The sequence below is a fragment of the Dasypus novemcinctus genome, chromosome 24 (assembly GCF_030445035.2).
Source record: "Dasypus novemcinctus isolate mDasNov1 chromosome 24, mDasNov1.1.hap2, whole genome shotgun sequence".
Lineage (NCBI taxonomy): Eukaryota > Metazoa > Chordata > Mammalia > Cingulata > Dasypodidae > Dasypus > Dasypus novemcinctus.
Genome location: NC_080696.1, coordinates 34,379,024 through 34,398,492, shown reverse-complemented (window position 1 = coordinate 34,398,492; position 19,469 = coordinate 34,379,024). Strand labels below are relative to the sequence as shown.

General features: G+C 44.0%; 1 protein-coding gene across 1 annotated transcript in view; it reads right to left on the bottom strand.

The window, feature by feature from the left end:
* The window catches only part of LOC101430260 (BPI fold-containing family A member 3), a 29,870-nt gene extending 10,814 nt beyond the window's left edge, over positions 1-19,056 (bottom strand). Inside the window, exons 1-6 of the mRNA XM_071211817.1 lie at positions 18,938-19,056; positions 18,802-18,808; positions 15,523-15,587; positions 13,548-13,655; positions 12,776-12,922; positions 11,030-11,154 (exon numbers count right to left, since the gene is read on the bottom strand). Of these exons, the coding sequence (XP_071067918.1) occupies positions 11,142-11,154; positions 12,776-12,922; positions 13,548-13,655; positions 15,523-15,587; positions 18,802-18,808; positions 18,938-19,056 (459 nt within the window). The 3' untranslated portion in view covers positions 11,030-11,141. The remainder of the gene's footprint in view (positions 1-11,029; positions 11,155-12,775; positions 12,923-13,547; positions 13,656-15,522; positions 15,588-18,801; positions 18,809-18,937) is intronic.
* Positions 19,057-19,469: the final 413 nt, after the last annotated feature.

Genomic DNA, 19,469 nt, shown 5'->3' with positions numbered 1-19,469 from the left:
GCTGACAAAATGCCACCTTTAGTAACTACTTGCTTTTTAAGATTTATTTTATTTTATTTTTTAAATTTTATTTATTGCACTCACCCCTCATTGTTTAGGCTTGCTGTCTGCTCTCAGTGTCCATTTGTTGTGTGCTCCCTTTGTCTGCTCCTCTTCTCTTTAGGAGGCACTGGGAACTGAACCTGGGATTTCCCATGTGGGAGAGAGGCACTCAATTGCTTGAGCCACCTCAGCTTCCTGCTTTGTTGTGGGTTTTTTTTGTGTTCTCCTTGTTGCACAACTTGTTGCATTGTTTCGCACACCAGCCCATTGCGCCAGCTTGCTGTCTTGCTTATCTTCACTAGCAGGCACTGGAATTCGAACCTGGGACTTCCCTTGTGGTAGGTGGGCGCTCAATCACTTAAGCCACATCCATTTCCCTGGTGACTCTTGCTACTGACAAACCACAAGCGTGCCTGTACCCCTGGCAAATGGGTGACAATTATGATCATATTCATTGACTCACTTTGTACTTCTAGGATTACATATATGTCTGGACATTTTTTCCCATGTTGTATGGGCGTATGGGTTTTCCTGTCAATTGCCAGCTCATATCTGCCTTAAATCAGGTTCCCTAGAAGTGGAGCCTGAAGTGGGGATTCTTGGGCATGTGATTTATTGAAGGGTTGCTCTTTGGAAAAAAGTTACAAAGGAGAGAGAAAAGCAAAATACGGCAGAAGGAAAAAACAGCAACTTGTAGTTGTACTAAAGTCTACTCTTGGGGGCTCTGGAGTATAAAGCACAACAGAGTGGTCCTGCCTTGAGGCCAGGGTCCTAGCATTTTTACCTCATATCATATTATGTCCCATAATATCTCAGGTGAAATCTCACCTGTAAATTGAGGACAATTCCACAGAGAAGGGGGAGGCTGTGAGCTGTCAGCAGCCTACACTCGCAGCCACTGGGGGATGGTCCCAGGAGGAGGGATCTGGGCAAAGCAACCCAAGTGTCTACAGTACACCCCTTGAACTGCTCACATCAACTTGTTTTTCACATTAATTTCTAGGCATAGCTCCTCCAGGATTCTGAATGTTCATAACACTTGGGATAGTTGCAAGATTGACTATAGTCCGTGATGCTGCAGTTGACCAAGAAGCCACAATCTCTTTATTCTATTACCTCTACTACCTTTTTCTGAATTGTCCTAATCCTCAGCACAAATGCTAGTGCAGGTGGCTCGTCTTGGTCAGGTAACCGAAACTTCAAGTCTGAGGAGTATGACCCTCTGGTTACCATGGCCTCAGCAAGCCATGATAATTGTACTTGTCTCTTTAGAGTTAAAACTCGGCATGGGGACTGGGGACAAGATGGTGGCTGAGTGAACTTCCCTGATAGTATCTCCTGCAGGGAGGCGGCTGGGCGGCATTGGAGGCTCTTTGGGACCGGGCTGTTTCAGGATTTTTGCTGGTCGGGAGGTGTCTGGACATCGATTTGGAGGGAAGGTAACAGAGAGGATGTGTCTGTGAAATATACACCGAGGTCCCAGCTGCGCTCGGAAGATTCCCTCCTTGGGTGGGCAGAGCCGTAGCATCGGGTGCTGCCGCAGCGTGGGGAGCCGCTGCGGCGGGGTTTTTTTTTCTTTTCTTTAGGCTCTGCAGTACTGGGAGTTCGTGGGCCCTGGGCGGCCTATTGGGGGGTTGGTGGGACAGGAGGCGCTTGCAGACCGATTTGGGCAGACGGACGGGAGTTTTGTGGCAAAGCGGGGAGAATTTTTGATTGCAGTCACAAACAATAGCGCTTCCACCTAGAGCCACGCCCCCCCCCAAGCACGGCCGCTGATCTACAGCAGTCTTAAAGTGATAGCAACAAAGAGACACACCAGGGTCTTGTAGGGTGGGAGACATTTGGAAGCTGATTAGGGGAATATTTTGTGAAGCGTGGGAATTTCGGGTTTGGACTCTGTTATTAGCGTTTCGGGCTGGAGCCCCTCCCCCGGACCTGGATATTGATCTGAGTCATTAAATTGGCTGCAGCCTAGAGGCGCCCCCAGGTGGCCATTCCGGGGGACCACAGGGTGGGAGGGTTCCTGAAGTCAATTGGTGACCACACAATAGACCCTAGTGAGTGAGTGAAGTGTAGGGTACAGAACACAGGATAGAGCTTGTGGATGTGACCTCACCCATAGGGCTGGCACCCAGCTGCAGGGATCCCTGAAGGCTGTGATGCACTGTGGTGCTCCCAGGCTTCCTGTTAACTGGACTTGAGGTTGCCATGTCTAAGTCCCCTGAACTCTGGTGGCCCACACCCCAGAGACTCACACCTCTTGAGTCCTCAATATCTGAGACATTCCATCCCTGAATCCACCACACCCTGAGGTCCATTTGAGGTCCTTGAATGTCCTAGCCCTCAACATTTGCATTTTTTCTTCTTTGTTTTGTTTTGTTTTTATTTTTATTCTATTTTTATTTTTTATTCTATTTTTTTTTATGTTCTGATTCCTGGCATTGCATTATCCCCCAGACTTTTCTCCCAGCGTATCCCCCAAAGTCTTTTTTTTTCCTCTCTCTCTTGCCCCCCATCTTCTTCTTATTCTATTTTATCTTAACAATACAATAGGTGCTGTAGGAAACACCTCACATTTGCTGGGTTTCCTCATCCTCCACTGCCTCATTTCTGTGTGACTAGATTTTGGCTATCTACACTATCCCCTTTCCCCTACATCTTGATATCCTCCATCATCTACTATCTCTCCTATATTCCACCTCCCTTTCTTTGATCCACAAAGTGTCTAACTCTTAATTTCTAATACCTTTGTTTTGTTTTCTGTCTGGTACCCACTCTTGAAACTATTACCTTTTTTCCCTTTCCCTCTCTCACGAAAACAATAGCTTTTTAGTTCATACCATATTCCTCCATATTCGGTCACCTACCTCATTATAGGTACTCTACCTACTGCTATAACTCTACACAATTTACATGAATCTAACCTCCATCCTCCCAGAACTCATATTGTTGCTTTGTTAACATATATCACCAATACTACTTTTCACTTTTTCCTTCCTTACACAATTGCCTTTCCCCGCCACTAATACTTTCCTTTAAAGTGAACTTAACTGGCAATAAGAAATTAGAATAAGAAGAACAAAGTGACAAAGAGAAGATATAACACTTACGCAAAAACAACAGCTAATTAATCTCCAAGACTAGACAAAGAAGCTAAGGAACTGATTAAACCCATCAAGATAAAATGATGAAAAGACAGCAACAAAAATCTACAAACCAAATCAGTAATCAGGAAAACATGGCTGAATCCAATCAACAAACTAAAAACCAGGAAGGGGAGCAGAACTTTGCACAAGCAATGAAAGATCTCAGAACATTTATCACCGACAAATTTGATGAAGTAAAGGAAGAGGTTAACAACATGAAGACAACACTTAGAGGGGAAATTGCAGACATACACAAAAAAATAACAGATATGATGGAAATGAACACCACAGTTCAAGAAATCAAAAATACACTTGCAGGAATATCAGCAGACTAGAAGAGGCAGAGCAGAGAATTAGTGATGTGGAAGACAGTGCATTGGAAATCAAACAGATAGTAGAAGTGGTCAATAAAAAGATAGAAAAAATCCAGCTAGGACTTAGGGACCTGAATGATAATGCAAAACACTCAAACATACGTATGATAGGCATTCCAGAAGGAGAAGAGAAGGGAAAGGGGTCATAAGGAGTGTTGCAGGAAATAATGGCTGAAAATTTCCCAAATCTACTGAAACAGACAGATGTACATATCCAAGAAGCACAGCGCACTCCACTGGTCATAAACCCCAACAGGCCCACCCCAAGACATATACTTGTCAAATTATCCAAAGCTCAAGACAAAGAGAAAATTCTAAAAGCAGCAAGAGAAAAGAAAACCATCACATACAAGGGAAGCTCCATAAGATTAAGTGCTGATTTCTCATCTGAAACCATGGAGGCAAGAAGGCAGTGGTATGATATAGTCAAGGTACTAAAGGAAAAAAAATTCCAACCAAGAATACTCTATCCAGCTAAACTAGCATTCAAAAATGATGGAGAGTTCAAAATATTTGCAGATAAACAGAAACTGAAAGAGTATACCAACAAGAAACCTCCCCTTCAAGAAATTCTAAAGGGAGTTCTGCAGGAAGAAAGGAAAAAAACAGGAGAGGCAGAGTTGGAGGAGAGTGTAAGAGCAACAAAAAAGACAAAAAGAGAAGGGAAAAAATAATAATACAAACAAAATATGACAAATAAAAATTCAATCAAAATATGGCTAACACAAATAATTCCCTGAAAGTAATAACAATGAATGTCAATGGATTAAACTCACCTATCAAAAGATTCAGACTGGGACATTGGATAAGGAAATATGACCCATCCGTATGCTGTCTACAAGAGACACATCTTAGACCCAGAGACTCATGGAGACTGAAAGTGAATGGTTGGAAAACAATCATACAAGCAAACAATAACCAAAAAAAGACAGGAGTAGCTATATTAATATCAGACAAAATAGACTTTAATTGCGAAACAATTGTGAGAGACAAAGAAGGATACTACATATTAGTAAAAGGGACAATCTGTCAAGAAGATCGAACGATCATAAATATTTATGCTCCTAACAAGGACGCCTTTAAATATGTGAGGCAAACACTGGAAAAACTAAGTGAAAGAATAGATGCATCTACAATTATAGTGGGAGATTTTAATACACCACTATCAACTCTGGACAGAACATCTCAAAAGAGAATCACTAAAGAAACAAAATATTTGAACAGTATATTAGAGAAGCTGGATCTAATAGACATATATAGAGCATTACACCTAAACACAGCAGGATATATATTTTTCTCAAGTGCACATGGATCATTCTCCAAGATAGACCATATGCTAGGCCACAAAGAAAGGCTTAATGAATTCAGAAAGATCGAAATCATACAAAATAATATCTCTGACCAGAGTGGAGTGAAGGGAAATTTGCAAGGGCCAGAGGCCCAGATTTCACACCATGATTTGGAAATTAAATGGCACACTCTTAGAAAAACAGTGGGTCAAAGAGGAAATCTCAAAAGAAATCAATGACTACCTTGAAACAAATGATAATGATAACACAACATACCAAAATTTATGGGATGCAGCAAAAGCAGTACTGAGAGGGAAATTTATAGCCAAAAAATTCATACATCAAAAAAGAAGAAAGAGCAAAAATTGAAGAACTAACTGCACATTTAGAGGAATTAGAAAAAAAACAACAAAGTAATCCAACAGGAAGAAGAAGGAAGGAAATAACAAAGAAAAGAGCAGAACTAAATGAAATAGAAAATAAGAAAGCTCTTGAAAAGATAAAGAAGACCAAGAGCTGATTTTTTGAGATCAACAAAATTGACAAACCTTTAGTGAGACTAACAAAGAAAAAAAGAGAGAAGATGCAAATACACAAAATAAGAAATGAGAAAGGCGATATCACCACTGACCCCACAGAAATAAAGACTATCATAAGAGGATACTTGGAAAAACTATATTCCAACAAAAATGACCATTTAGAGGAAATGGACAAATTCCTAGAAACACATAAGCAGCCTATATTGACAAAAGAAGAAATTGATGATCTCAATAAACCAATCACATGTGAAGAGATAGAATCAGTCATTAAAAACCTCCCAACTAAGAAGAGCCCAGGGCCAGACGGCTTCACAGGTGAATTCTACAAAACATTCCGGAAAGAACTAACACCAATCCTGCTGAAACGCTTTCAAAAAATTGAAACAGAAGAAACATTGCCGAACTCCTTCTATGATGCCAACATTACCCTAGTACCAAAGCCAAACAAAGACACCACAAGAAAGGAAAATTACAGACCAATTTCTCTAATGAACCTAGATGCAAAAATACTTAACAAAATACTTGCTAATCATATTCAACAACACATTATATGAATTATACACCATGACCAAGTGGGATTCATTCCAGGTATGCAAGGATGGTTCAACATAAGAAAATCAATCAATGTAATACACCATATAAACAGATTGAAGGAAAAAAATCACATGATTATATCTATAGATGCAGAAAAAGCATTTGACAAAATACAGCACCCCTCTTGATAAAAACATTCCAAAAGATAGGAAAACAAGGAAATTTTCTGAACATGATAGAGTATATATGAAAAACCTACAGTCAACATTGTTTACAATGGAGAAATCCTAAAATCCTTCCCTCTAAAATCAGGAACAAGACAAGGATGCCCACTGTCTCCCCTTCTATTTAACATTGTCTTAGAAGTACTTGCTTGTGCACTGAGGCAAGAACCAGATATAAAAGGCATTCAAATTGGCAAGGAAGAAGTGAAAATTTCACTATTTGCAGATGACATGATCCTATACATAGAAAACCCTGAGAGGTCTACAACAAAGCTTCTAGAACTCATAAATGAGTTTAGTAAAGTCGCAGGTTATAAGATCAATGTGCAAAAATCAGTAGCATTTCTGTACATCAATAATGAGCAAGATAAGGAGGAAATCAAGAAACAAATACCATTTACAATAGTAAATAAAAAATCAAATATTCAGGAATAAATTTAACTAAAGAGGTAAAAAACTTATACACTGAGAACGATGCAAGACTGTTCAAGGAAATCAAAGAAGACCTAAATAAATGGAAGAATATTCCCTGTTCATGGATAGGAAGACTAAATATTATTAAGATGTCTATCCTACCAAAACTGATCTACACATTCAATGCAATCTCAATAAAAATCAAGACAGCCTTCTTTAAGGAACTAGAAAAACTAACTATGAAATTTATTTGGAAAGGAAAGAGGCCCCGAATAGCCAAAGACATATTGAAAAAGAAAAATGAAATTGGGGGAATCACACTACCTGACTTCAAAACACACTACAAAGCTACAGTAGTGAAAACAGCATGGTATTGGCATAAGGAGAGACACACAGACCAATGTAATCGATTTGAATGTTCTGATATAGAACCTCATATATATAGCCATATAATATTCAATAAAGCCACCAAACCCTCTCAACTGGGAGAGAATGGCTTATTCAACAAATGGTGCCTGGAGAACTGGATAGCCATATGTAGAAGAATGAAAGAGGATTACCATCTCACACCTTATACAAAGATCAACTCAAGATGGATCAAAGACCTAAATATAAGAGCCAAGACCATAAAGACCTTGGAAAGCAGTGTAGGGAAACATCTACAAGACCTTGTAATAGGAAATGGATTCATGAATATCACACCAAAAGCACGAGCAGCAAAAGAACAAATAGATAAATGGGACTTCCTCAAAATTAAAGCCTTCTGCACCTCAAAGGAGTTTGTCAAGAAAGTAAAAAGGGAACCCACACAATGGGAGAAAATATTTGGCAACCATATATCCGATAAGAGACTTATAACTTGCATATATAAAGACCTCATATATCTTGAAAATAAAAAGATAAACAACCCATTTTTAAAAATGGGAAAAAGATTTAAACAGGCACTCTCCAAAGAAAAAATACAAATGGCTAAAAAGCACATGAAAAAATGCTCCAAATCTCTAGCTATCAGGGAAATGCAAATCAAAACTACAATGAGATACCACCTTACTCCCATAAGATTGGCAGCTATGAAAAAAAACACAAGAATACAAATGCTGGAGAGGATGTGAAGAAATGGGAACACTCATCCACTGCTGGTGGAAATGCAGAAGGATCCAACCATTCTGGAGGACAGTATGGCGGTTTCTCAAAAAACTAACCATAGATTTGCCATATGATCCAGCAATACCACTGCTGGGTATATACCCAGCAGAACTGAAAACAAGGACACAAACCAATATATGTACACCAGTGTTCATAGCAGCATTGTTCACTATCACCAAAAGTTGGAATCAACCCAAATGCCCATCAACAGATGAGTGGATCAATAAAATGTGGTATATACATACAATGGAATACTACTCGGCTTTAAGAACAAATACACTACAAACACACGTGATAACATGTATGAATCTTGAGAACCTTATGTTGAGTGAAGCAACCCAGGCATTGAAGGACAAATACTACATGACCTCAATGATATGAAATAAGCAAGATGCCTCAGAGAGCTAGAGACTGGAAGATAAGCCTACAGGAAATCCGGGGGTGGAGGAAGGATGTGAGCTAACGTCTGCAGGGGTGGAATCTATGATGGGCTGGCGGTAAATATGAGCACAAAGAAGAGATAAAATGGGGGCAAGGGGTTTCCTTTGGGTGGGGCTTTGCGGGTTTGAGGGGGGCTGGGGATGGGCGGATGGGTAATATTGCCCAAAAAATTGCGGGGAGGGAGGGGCAACATACAAACATAGGAGAGTGACAGGTGTTGGTTGAGAGTAAAATGCTGAAAAAACCGTATCAAAATATAATTAGGAGGGTTACCTGTTTAGGATGCTCAGAGGGGATGGTCTGACGCGGGACGGACTCCCTCCTGGGGAATGTTTGAATGCTCATTTTGCCAGGGTGGGTTGTACCATTGGGTAGAGACCCAAACAGTGAGAGTGGGGGTGGACCCACATCCTGGGGAGGACTAATGCCATCAAATAGAGGGAACTGTATCTCTCAAGAGAAAGGGTGGCTCCCAGGGCATTAGGGCAGTTGAGCAATCAGGCCCTGAACACTGTTGCAAGTATCTCTGGACGTGGCTCCTCGGGAAATGGAGATTGGCTGTCGCTGTGGGCCCCAAGGGGAGGGGAAAATGGATGTTGAATGGATGGAACCAAGGTAAATGTGGGGGCAAGAGAGGAGTTTTGCAAGAGTACACAGGATGAATATAAAACATGCAATATTACACCAAAAACATAGAGGGGACGACAGACTAATAATGTAAACTATAATGTAAAACATAGGATAACTAAAAAATTTAGAAAACTGTATAGCCTAAAGTATGGACCACAATGTAAACACAGATCTCACCTTGTTTGAAAGCTATTGTCTCAATATCTGTACATCAGTTTCAGTAAATATGATATCAACAAGTTAAAAGATTATTGCTGTGAAAGGGAAAAGGTTTTATGGTGGATGTGTGGGAGTACTGTATATTGTATATATGAATTACTGTGATCTAAGGCTCTTGTGAAGAGAAGCTCAATAATTAGGGGAAAAAAGAAAAGAAAAAGATAGGATGTAGAATTTTTCCAAATCAATATGTATTCTATATCTAACCTTTAAACTCATCTCTATATTCCATTTTACTAGTAAGGGAACCTGACATTATATTGGGCTTCACTTTTCAGGAATACTGGTATGGGATGTTATTGACAGGCGATATATGGTTGACAGGGAGTTATACAGGGCATGTGTCCAGGGTGAATTGAAATGTTTGGATATACTCATAGTGGAAACAATTAAAAACAACAGCTGGGGTTGTACTGGGTTACAGGCCGGGGGGGGCTCTGTCATGGTCCCTAGGGGAGCAGCAGCAGTCCCCCAGGTGCAACAGTAAGGACCAGGAAGGAATGAGGGTCCAAAAGTGAGCCCCTGATACTAATGACTATGCTTGTGAGCCTATACACCTGAAATAAGAACAAGGCCTAGAGCAGCACTGTGCCTAAGAGTTCCCTCCTGACAGCCTCTGTGTTACTCAAATGTGGCCAGTCTCAAAGCCAAACTCAGCATGTAAATGAAATGCCTTCCCCCCAGCGTGGGCATGACACCCAGGGATGAGCCTCCCTGGCACCGAGGGATCACTACCAAGTACTAGCTGATGATGCAACTAGAAAATGACCTTGAATTAAAGGTTCAACGCAGACCAGCAGAATATCCCTGTCTACATGTAATAACAGGAGTTAAAAATGCTGTTTGACCTAAATTAAGGGGGAAATGGAAAGGACAGATGAGTTTATATGGCTATGAGTCTCTAAAACAGAGTCTGGAGGTTATCAGAAGGATTGCCCTTATGCACACCTGAGCAGAGTCTCAGAGACAGATAAAGTAGATAAAATCCCAGGTATTGGTCCTTTTGAGGGCTAAAGAGACCCACAGGTTCTATGGTCATGGCAGATGGGGTTCACTGCCATGTCAGTTGACCCTTCTTTGGAGCTGGTGTTTCTGCATGATGGAGCTGGACTCAGATGGGATCTCTTTTCACAAGCCTTTCATGCTACTTTACTGGAATTGTAGTTGGTGCTGGGGCTTAAGATATATCTAGGGGATTTCAATCTCTGGACTGACAATATGATAGCCAGGCCCTGACCTCAACAGACTTCAGCTCCTACACTCTTATTTATTGGACTTAATCCACTCAGCTAACATGGAGTTGAAGAATGTCAAGCACCACACCATGGAGCCTAGAGTGCCTACAACTGAAAGCAGGAGGATTCCAATATCCATATGGAATCTAAACCCCTTCTTGACATAGATGTGGAATGGACACAACCAAGCCAAGGTCCACAGGAAGGAGGAATACAGTAAGGATCAGAGTGGACTTAATGATATTCTATTCATGAACTATTGTGGTTAATAATCGAGAAAATGTGGCATTGATATGGAAAAAGTGGCCATGGTGGCTGCTGGGTGTGGGGAATGGGAGGAAGAGAAGAGATGTGGAGGCATTCTCGGGACTTGGAGTTGTCCTGGGTGGTGCCCTAGGAACAATTGCCGGATGGCCCATTGACAATTGCCCATGGCCCACTGGATGGAACGTGGGAAAGTGTGGGCTATGGTGTGGAACATGGGACACGGGGTGCAGCGATGCCTGGAGATGTACTCACCAAATGCAATGATGTGACATGATGATGGGGGAGAGTGTTATTGTGGGGGGAGTGGTGGGGTGGGGGCGGTGGGGGCGAATGGGGACCTCATATTTTTTTAATGTAATACCTTTTAAAAAAATGAATAAATTGAGTAGAATTTGAAAAAAAAAATAGTCTTCTGTGCTTTTTTTCTCTTCTTTATTTTATTTTAAATGTTCCATTCAAAAAATATGAGGTCCCCATATACCCCTCACCCCTCAGCACGCCTCAGGGGGCTCCGGTGGGGGGGTCTTACCTCTTCTGGCCTTCACTGGCCACTCCTGAGTGGTCCCACCTCACTATACGCAGACACTCATCCATGAGGCTTTTCAACAGTTTCACATCCAGCTGCCTGAGGATGTTGCCGATCAGAGGACACACCTGGGTCATCAGCACAGAGAGAAGGGTCAGGTCAGGGCTAGAAAGAGACATCTGGAGTGTCTGTGGCTAGAAGTGACAGTGCTGGGCTTCCAGCAGGAATCATGCCAAGAGGGGCTCCTTTGTATTGAGCACCGACTGTGTGCAAGGCACTTCCAGAGGATTGTCTCCCTCAGACCCTGTGACAACCCCGTGAGATAGAGACTATGATGGTTCCTAAGCTGCAGGTAGGGAAACTGAGGCTAAGAGAGGCTAAGTCACTTGCTCAAGCATACACAGCTGATAGATGGCACAAGTGGAATTTGAATTGAGGTATTTTTCAGGCTCCAAAGCCCAAGGTTTGACACCCTTTTGCTAAATTGCCAATGTATATGCTCTGATTCCAAGACACAAGGATGCCAAGGGAAAATATTTCTACCAGGTATGGGATAACTCTTTCTAGGATCTCTCTGAGTGCAGAGAAAATGTTTTGTCTTTGGCAGGATATCCCTAGAAGGACAGGTGGGTAGACAGAACAGAGAAATACAGGACTTCCCAAAGCCAGGTGCTATGTGTCAGGTACACCTTACACAGTTGTTTACCCCTCAGCCAGCTGCGTGCAAGAGGGATCATTGTCAGCAACAAAGCCTGACCCAGAGAAGTTGGGTGACTAGCCTGAGGTCATTCAGCCAGTAAGTGCTGGTTAGGTTAGAAGAACCAGGGCCGGGAGAGCACCTACACCGGTGCCTGTGAGCATCTCGTGTAGCCTAGGCATTCAGCAATTATCTGACGAATATGCAAGTGGACATTCACCGAGTCTTAGTTGTATTCAGCATTCTGGGCTTTTGGAGGTGAATTGGACACCAATCCTTCTCTTGAGGGACTTACAGTCTGTTGAGGTTGACAGATGTGGCCAGTCAGTCTACAGATCTTCATTAAGCTCTAGTTTTTGTCTGGGTTACCACTGTATCCCTTGCATCAAGCACAGTGCCTGGCATAGTAGGTACTTAGCAAATATTTGTTAAATGGAGGAGAGATGAGTTTTAGAAAAGTCCCTCACCTCCCCAGTGGTGAGGGATCAGCATGTGCAAGAAGTTTTAGAAAAGTCCCTCACCTCCCCAGTGGTGAGGGATCAGCATGTGCAAAGCCATGGTGGTGTGAAAATGCAGGACGTGTGGACAGGTGGGTCCTTCCAAGAGACAGGAGGGCAAAGGGTTGCAGAGTCAGGCCAGGAGTGACTTTGGGAGCTTGCATTTCATCGAGAGGGCATTGGAGAACCACTGGAGGGGTGGAGCAGGGGCTGGGAGGTTGCCAGTTCTCCTAGAAAATCACTTCTGCTGCTGGGTGGAGAATAGAGAGAAGGAGGTGAGCTGCACTTCAGGGAAACCTGGGAGAAGACCAGGAGCCGGGCAGTGACTAAGGGAATGTAGAGGAAAGAGGAACCGAGGACCACCAAGCCACTGAGGGGCTGTGGGGAATGAGGAGGCAGAGCCTGGTTCCTGGGATGGGGGCACAGGAGGGGAAGCAGACCCAGGGAAAGATGAGATCTGCTCTAGCCTCATCCAGGAGGTGGTGGAGAGGCAAGGCTGCAGCCTGGGCAGTAGGAAGGGGGCCCAGCCCTGGGGAGGGGCCGCCAGCGCCTCACTCAGTTAGGACTGTCACACGGATACTGCTGGGCTCTGAGCGACAATTGCCCATCACCAGATCTCTCCCATTGAATTCATCTTTCTCCAGCCAGGATTCAGCCACGAGATTCATGTGTGAGCGCATCTGTACATTCTTGTTGTGGAGCCTGGGGATGAGAGCGAGGAGGAAGTCAGGAGGAGACTAAGAGCAAGAGGAGGCAGAAACAGCAGCAGGACCTGGGCTCTCCCCTCCCGTGGGGCAAAGGCAGCCGCCGCCCAGGGGCCCCGCGTCTCTTCCCCAGAGGTTAAAACCTCAAGTCGGCCATTAAGGAGAAAACCACGAGTACCCAGAGTGGCTTTGGAAAATCCTTTCAATAGATCAGATTAGGGGCCTTTGGAAATTCAGAAGTTGCTAACTCATGTCTCTTGAAAATCTTCATCGTTTAGCTGTGGTGTCTCTTTCACTGGGTCCAGTGGACTTTAAAGGAGAGTTTGGATAGGAGGGAAAAGGGAAGAGGTAACTAAAATGGTTTCCTCTTTCTTTTCTGTAACCGAGCCCCGTGGAGGGGCTTAAATGAGCAAACGGTGGCCTGCCCTGACCAGTGATCTCCAAGGCTCAGAGGCGTGAAGTGACACACAGCGGGCGAGGACAGAGGCCAGGTATGAGACCCAGGGTGGGGTCGGAAAGATCTGGGCTCCCCAGGTGGCCAACCCTCCACCCCCGACTCCCCACTAACACTCAGGCTCCCAGGGAGGAGGGAGGGCCTCACAGACCCCTTCAGTGGGACTCACAGTCTAAATTCCACGTCAAATTCAAGAGAAATATTTGCCAAAAAACACTCTTTGTGGAAAGACAGCCGGACCCCGACGTAGTCCAGCTGGACGTTGGTGACATTGATGCTGCGCCGGGAAGACCAGAGATCCTCATGGGCCCCGGGCATCGGGCGGGCAAGGCCACATGCCGAGGAGCCGCAGGGGGTCCTGGTAGGGGGCTTCGAAAATTCAGACCCGTTAACAGACGCCCTGGGCCAGAGCCACCGACAGGCGCCGGGTGGCAAGCTGGCCAGGGTGCCCCGCTGGCTCCGCGTGACTGAGCTGTGCAGCCCACGGGCTGCCAGCCCAGACAGAGTCTCCTCCTCTCAGGACACGGCTCCACCCTCCACCCCGTGCCCCGTCAAAGGCCTAGGAGCTGCCTTGACTTCTTTCCATCCCTCACTGCCCTTCCCCACCTCCCCCGACTCAACCCATCAGCAGATCACCCTGGCTCCACTGTAAAACCTGGTCTGAGTTTGGCCACTTCCCGTCAAGCTGACACTTTGACCTGGCCCAGGGCACCATCGCCTCTAGCCTGGAGGTGTTCCCACCTTCTGCCTGGGCTCCCTGCCACGATCTTGTCCTCCCTACAACCATTCTCTACAGGGCACCAGAGGGGTCCTAACACTTCTCTGCTATTTCACATCCTCCACTGGTTTCTCATTCCCCTCGGAATAAAATCTGAATCCCGACCCCAGGTGCTGAGGCCCTGCAGGGTCCAGCCCCCGCTTGCCTCGGCAGTACCATCTCCTACTGCTCTCTCCCTTGCTCACCAGCTGCAAAAGGCTTTTTCTCCTTCAATACACCACACTCTTCCCTACCCCGGGGCCTTTGCACTGGCTGCTGCCTCCACCCAACATGCTCTCGCCCTGTCCTTCGTGTGCCCACTCCCTTCTCTTCACTCAAGGTTCTACTCAAGGGTCTCCTCTTTACAACGGACCTCTTGATCAGCCCCCTCCCTGTAACCCCTTGCCTTCCTAAATTTATATTTACAATATTTCCTTCCACCTGAAATTAATTGTTTCTTCTCTTGGCCTATCTCACTAACTAGAATGTAAGATTCCAAAAGGCAGGGACCATGTCTTGTTCATAGCCCGGGCCCTGGTACACACTAGGTGCTCAATGAATAATTTTAACAATTGTTAAGGGCATGAATGAAGGGAAGTGATAGTGGCTGCACATCTCATCCAGCATCCCCGCTGGAGAGAAGGAGGGATTCGAACTAGAGAGAAGGGAGCTCGAGGGCAGAGCAGGCTGTTACAGTGGTGTTGCCGTAGCCCGTCTTTGGGACCCAGGAGGCTGAGGACCTTCTTGGGGCTGAGCGGAGGAGCTGAAATGGAAGGGGGCAGGATGGGCCCAGTTCTGTGAGGTCAAGCACAGTGACCAATTGTGATCTGTACCCTCTGTGCACCAGAGAAGTGGCTGCCTGAGACTTAATCCTCACAACTACTCCTGGAGGGAGGACATACAATTATTATGTTAATTGCCCTGATGAAAAGTCAAGGCTGATGCTTGGAGAGCTCTAATGCCTGGCCCACAGCCACATGACTATAAAGTCATAGATGGGGGATGTCATGCCTGATAGAAGCCTGGGCTTTATGGTACCCAGATGTTTACCTAGACTGTGCTCTGGGTACCATTTTGTAGGTGAGGCTTTGTGGGGGTGAAGCAATTTAACCAAGGTTGGTGGCAGAGGTACAGTTTAAACTCAAGACACTTTTATGCCTGAGCCTTCACTTCACTTCGCCCTGCCTTGATTCTCCCCAAAGCCCCAAGCAGTGGCTCGCCCCAGCCTCCATCCTTGCATTAGGCCCTCCAGTCCCTCTTCTGTCACTCCACCTTCCTTTCCCTCTCACAGGCCTTGTACGTCCACAGACCTGCTCCCCGCTACCCCCCATCCTCTGACCCAGAGGCCTCTAGAGGCCCAAGGCCATGGGTGGGCCTGGGGTCTCACCTGCCTTTCTGGCCCTGCTGGATGTTCATGCTGCTGATTAGCCAGCCAACCACCCCCGAGGCCCCCTGCCCCAAAGTCCCTCAGGCTGTCCAGGAGGCAGACCTCAGTTCCTGGTTTCTGCTGCATTTCACTTGACTCTCCCCTTCGTCTCTTTTTTGTTGTGTCATCAACTGGCTGCATCGCAGACCGCACAGACCTGGCTCGCTGTGTGGGCACTCCTTTACCAGGAAGCCCGGAGATGAAGGCCAGGTCCTCACATATGGTAGACAGAAGCCCAATCACTTGAGCCACATCCACTTCCCTGCACTTCTTTACCCTTATTTAATTCTCAAAAGCAGCTCCATGAAATAGTATTTTAATTGCATTTATTGTACAAACAAGGAGCCCCTGACCTATAAGTACACAAAATACATTTGATAATCTAAGGAAATGGAAATATTTATGGCAAACTGTGAAGTGCCAAAGTTGTGATGAGGGAAAATAGAAAACATCAATAATCTAATACCATTAAGAACGTTAAATAATAATTGAAGGTCTCATTGAAAAGCTTCTGAACTAGAAAGTTTTACCAAATTATTATGAAGAGGTAATTGCAAAAGAAAACAGAAAAAGGAAAAGATGCTAAATATTTTTTGAAGCTAGAATAACTTTATTTTTTAAAAAACAGATAAGAACAGTAAAGAAAAACCTGTATATCCATTTTATGTATGAAATATTTGCTGAAATCCCAAATCAAATATTAGCTAACAAAATCTAAAGTATATTATGTAATGCTTATCCCAGAAATGCTAGCATGTTCAATACCAGGAATCCTGCTACTACCATTTATCACATTAATAGATTAGAGGAAAATCTAATCCATTATTTAGATTTGCTTATAATTTATAGATGCAGAACAAACATTTGTTAAATGCTGATGATAACAATTTATGATTAAGAAAAATCCAGGGAAACAAACTTGGCCCAGTGGTTAGGGCCTCCGTCTACCACATGGGAGGTCCGCGGTTCAAACCCCGGGCCTCCTTGACCCGTGTGGAGCTGGCCCATGCGCAGTGCTGATGCACGCAAGGAGTGCCATGCCACGCAGGGGTGTCCCCTGCGTAGGGAAGTCCCACGTGCAAGGAGTGCACCCCATAAGGAGAGACGCCCAGCGCAAAAGAAAGTGCAGCCTGCCCAGGAATGGCACCACCCACACGGAGAGCTGACACAGCAAGATGACTCAACAAAAAGAGACACAGATTCCCGTGCTGCTGACAACAACAGAAGTGGACAAAGAAACAAGACACAGCAAATAGACATAGAGAACAGACAAGCGGGGTGGGGTGGAGAGGGTAGAGAAATAAATAAATAAATAAATCTTTAGAAAAAGAAAAATCCAGAAACCTGGGAATAAAAGGCAACTTCCTTTATGTGACAAAAGTGATATTCCAAAAATCTACAGAAAACATCTCATTTAGTGGGTAAATTCCAAATACATCCCCATTCCTATCTAGTAAGGGCACTATCAGTGCTACTTTTTAACATAGTAGTGGATGCTCTGACTACGCTGCCAGGGAAGAAAAAGACCCAAGTAGTACAAGGTTTAGAAGAAAGGAACATTTTCACCATTTGCAAATGATACAGTCCTCTACATAGAAACCCAATGGAATAAATAATATAAACTATTAAGACTAATAAGAGTTCAAGACTTTTGGATATCAGATTAATTATCAAAAATCAGTTGCTTTCCTCTAGTTCATACTAGCAAAAACTGTCGAGAAAATATAATAGATAACTAGATAGCACTGGCAAAAACAGCAATGAATTCTCCAGAAGTCAGTTGAACAAAGCCTGTTCAAGATGTTTATAAGATTTAAGCTCCATCAAGGGACATAAAATAAAAATTTGAATACATTTTTTACTTAACATTGCAAAGATGTCAATTCTCCAAAAATTAATAGACAAATTCAATGTAATCACAGTCCAATTTATAGATAACTTATTATTTTTTATGGAACTCAACACTCTAAAATATATTTGGAAGAAAAAGATCAACAATATAGCATTTACAAATACAGAATATTTAAAATAATTTGTTATTGGGCAGAAACAGACATGTAACACAAAATAGAGAGCTCAGACATGAAACCATGTGTGTTTGGGAACTTGATCATTTAGTAGATGGGTTGACAAAACTGACTCAATATATGGAGAGAAGTGAGTTGGATCTCTACCTTATGTCATATATAAAACTGGCCTCCAACTGGGTTAAAATCCTAAAAGTGAAAGGCAAGTATATAAAGTTATGGGTAAGGGGGGTAGACTAGGTCTAGGGTAGGGAACAAGAACTTAAAACTCTTCAAAGTCAAACCTTAACATGAAATATTGAAGAGTTTGAATAATTTCCTATTCAAAGATATCTACAAACAAAATAAATAGGGGACAACTTGGGAAGTATATAGGTAAATGTCAAAGGAGCGATATCAAATGTTAAAAATAAATAAATATTTCCTCAAATTCAAAGACAATTTTAAAAAATGGGGAAGTGATAGCAAAATGAAGAAAAGATAAAAACAGAGATATTAAAGAAGTCACCAAAATGACTAATGAAATTTTGACAAGGTGTTTGAATTTAGATAAAGTGAACCAAAAACAATTAGATGTCACTTGACTGCTCATTAAAACAGCAAAAATTTAAAGATGGATACTCTCCAGTGCTGGGGAACCTGGGAGGCAGGCAGGCTGGTTCATTGCTGGACTGTAGACTGGCACAACCATTCTAGAGGAGAACCTGACAGTCTTTAGTGAAATTAAATTTACATCTGCCTCAGGGCCCTGCCATTTCCCTTCTGGATAATTTGCAAGAGAAATTCTCCCACAGATCCTTATAGGAATATGGTAGTGGGTGGCTAAAGACAACCCAAGTGTCCTTCCCTAATGGAATGGCCATGTAAACTGAGGTGGATGAACCTTAAGGACTTCTCTACACCAGCCCAGAACACGTGGATCCCGACGGCACAGCACTGAGTGAAAATTGGCAAAATAGTATCATCTATCATCTCTCTCTCTAATTTCATATAAATTAAGACACCACATGTTTTCAAGGATGGGTCGTATTTAAATGTGCATATTAAACACATTGTAGTAGCTGCCAAGCAGTAGGGGAATGGAAGTGTGATAACAGATGTAGGGGCAAAATAACATGAAAGAAAAGAAAGCAAAAGAGGGGTCTTGCAGTGATTGACAATGATGATAAAATGCTCTGAATTGCCATAGGATTAACTCTTCACTTTTCTGTACCTGATATCTAAGAGAAAACAGAAAAGTAGAGGGTAAGTGACTGCCCCAAGTTCACTCAGCAAGTGCGTGGTGGGGCCCAGACGATGCCCTCCCCAAACCCCTGAGGGCAGCAGGCAGAGCAAGAGGCTTAGCTTACTTCTTGCCAGGGTGGATCCACTCCCTGTGTGGGCCTTGGCCAGGCCAGGGCTGCCTGTGTAGTGCTGAGGACATGGCCAGCAGGCTGAGGAGGATGAAGAGCCTCCAGAGTGGATGCATCTCGGGTTCTGGTACCTGGTGCCAGGAAGAGTCAGGTAGGAATCAGGCAGATGGCTGCAGGGTGGCCGCCCAGATGGATGGTCTCATGGTTTTCTGCAGGAGGATAGCACCAGAGTTAGCCCCCAGCATGCTTCAGGGGATGCTATGATTGGCTTTGGCAGCTGCCACTGGGGCCTGCTCACATGATGAGAGCAGCAGCTGGAAGCCTGGGAGGAGGCCAGGACTCCAGAGGGAGGCTTTGTTGCTTGGAGACGCCCAGTAGAGTCCACTGTTGGGTCATCCAGCAAGAGTGCTCTCCCAGACCCTGGCACAGGCCGGCTACTGGTGACTGTTTGGTGAAATAATGCATGTATGAATGAGTGAGGATGGCAAACCCAATCTCCAACTGGATTGGGGCTTTCTTAAGGGCAAGA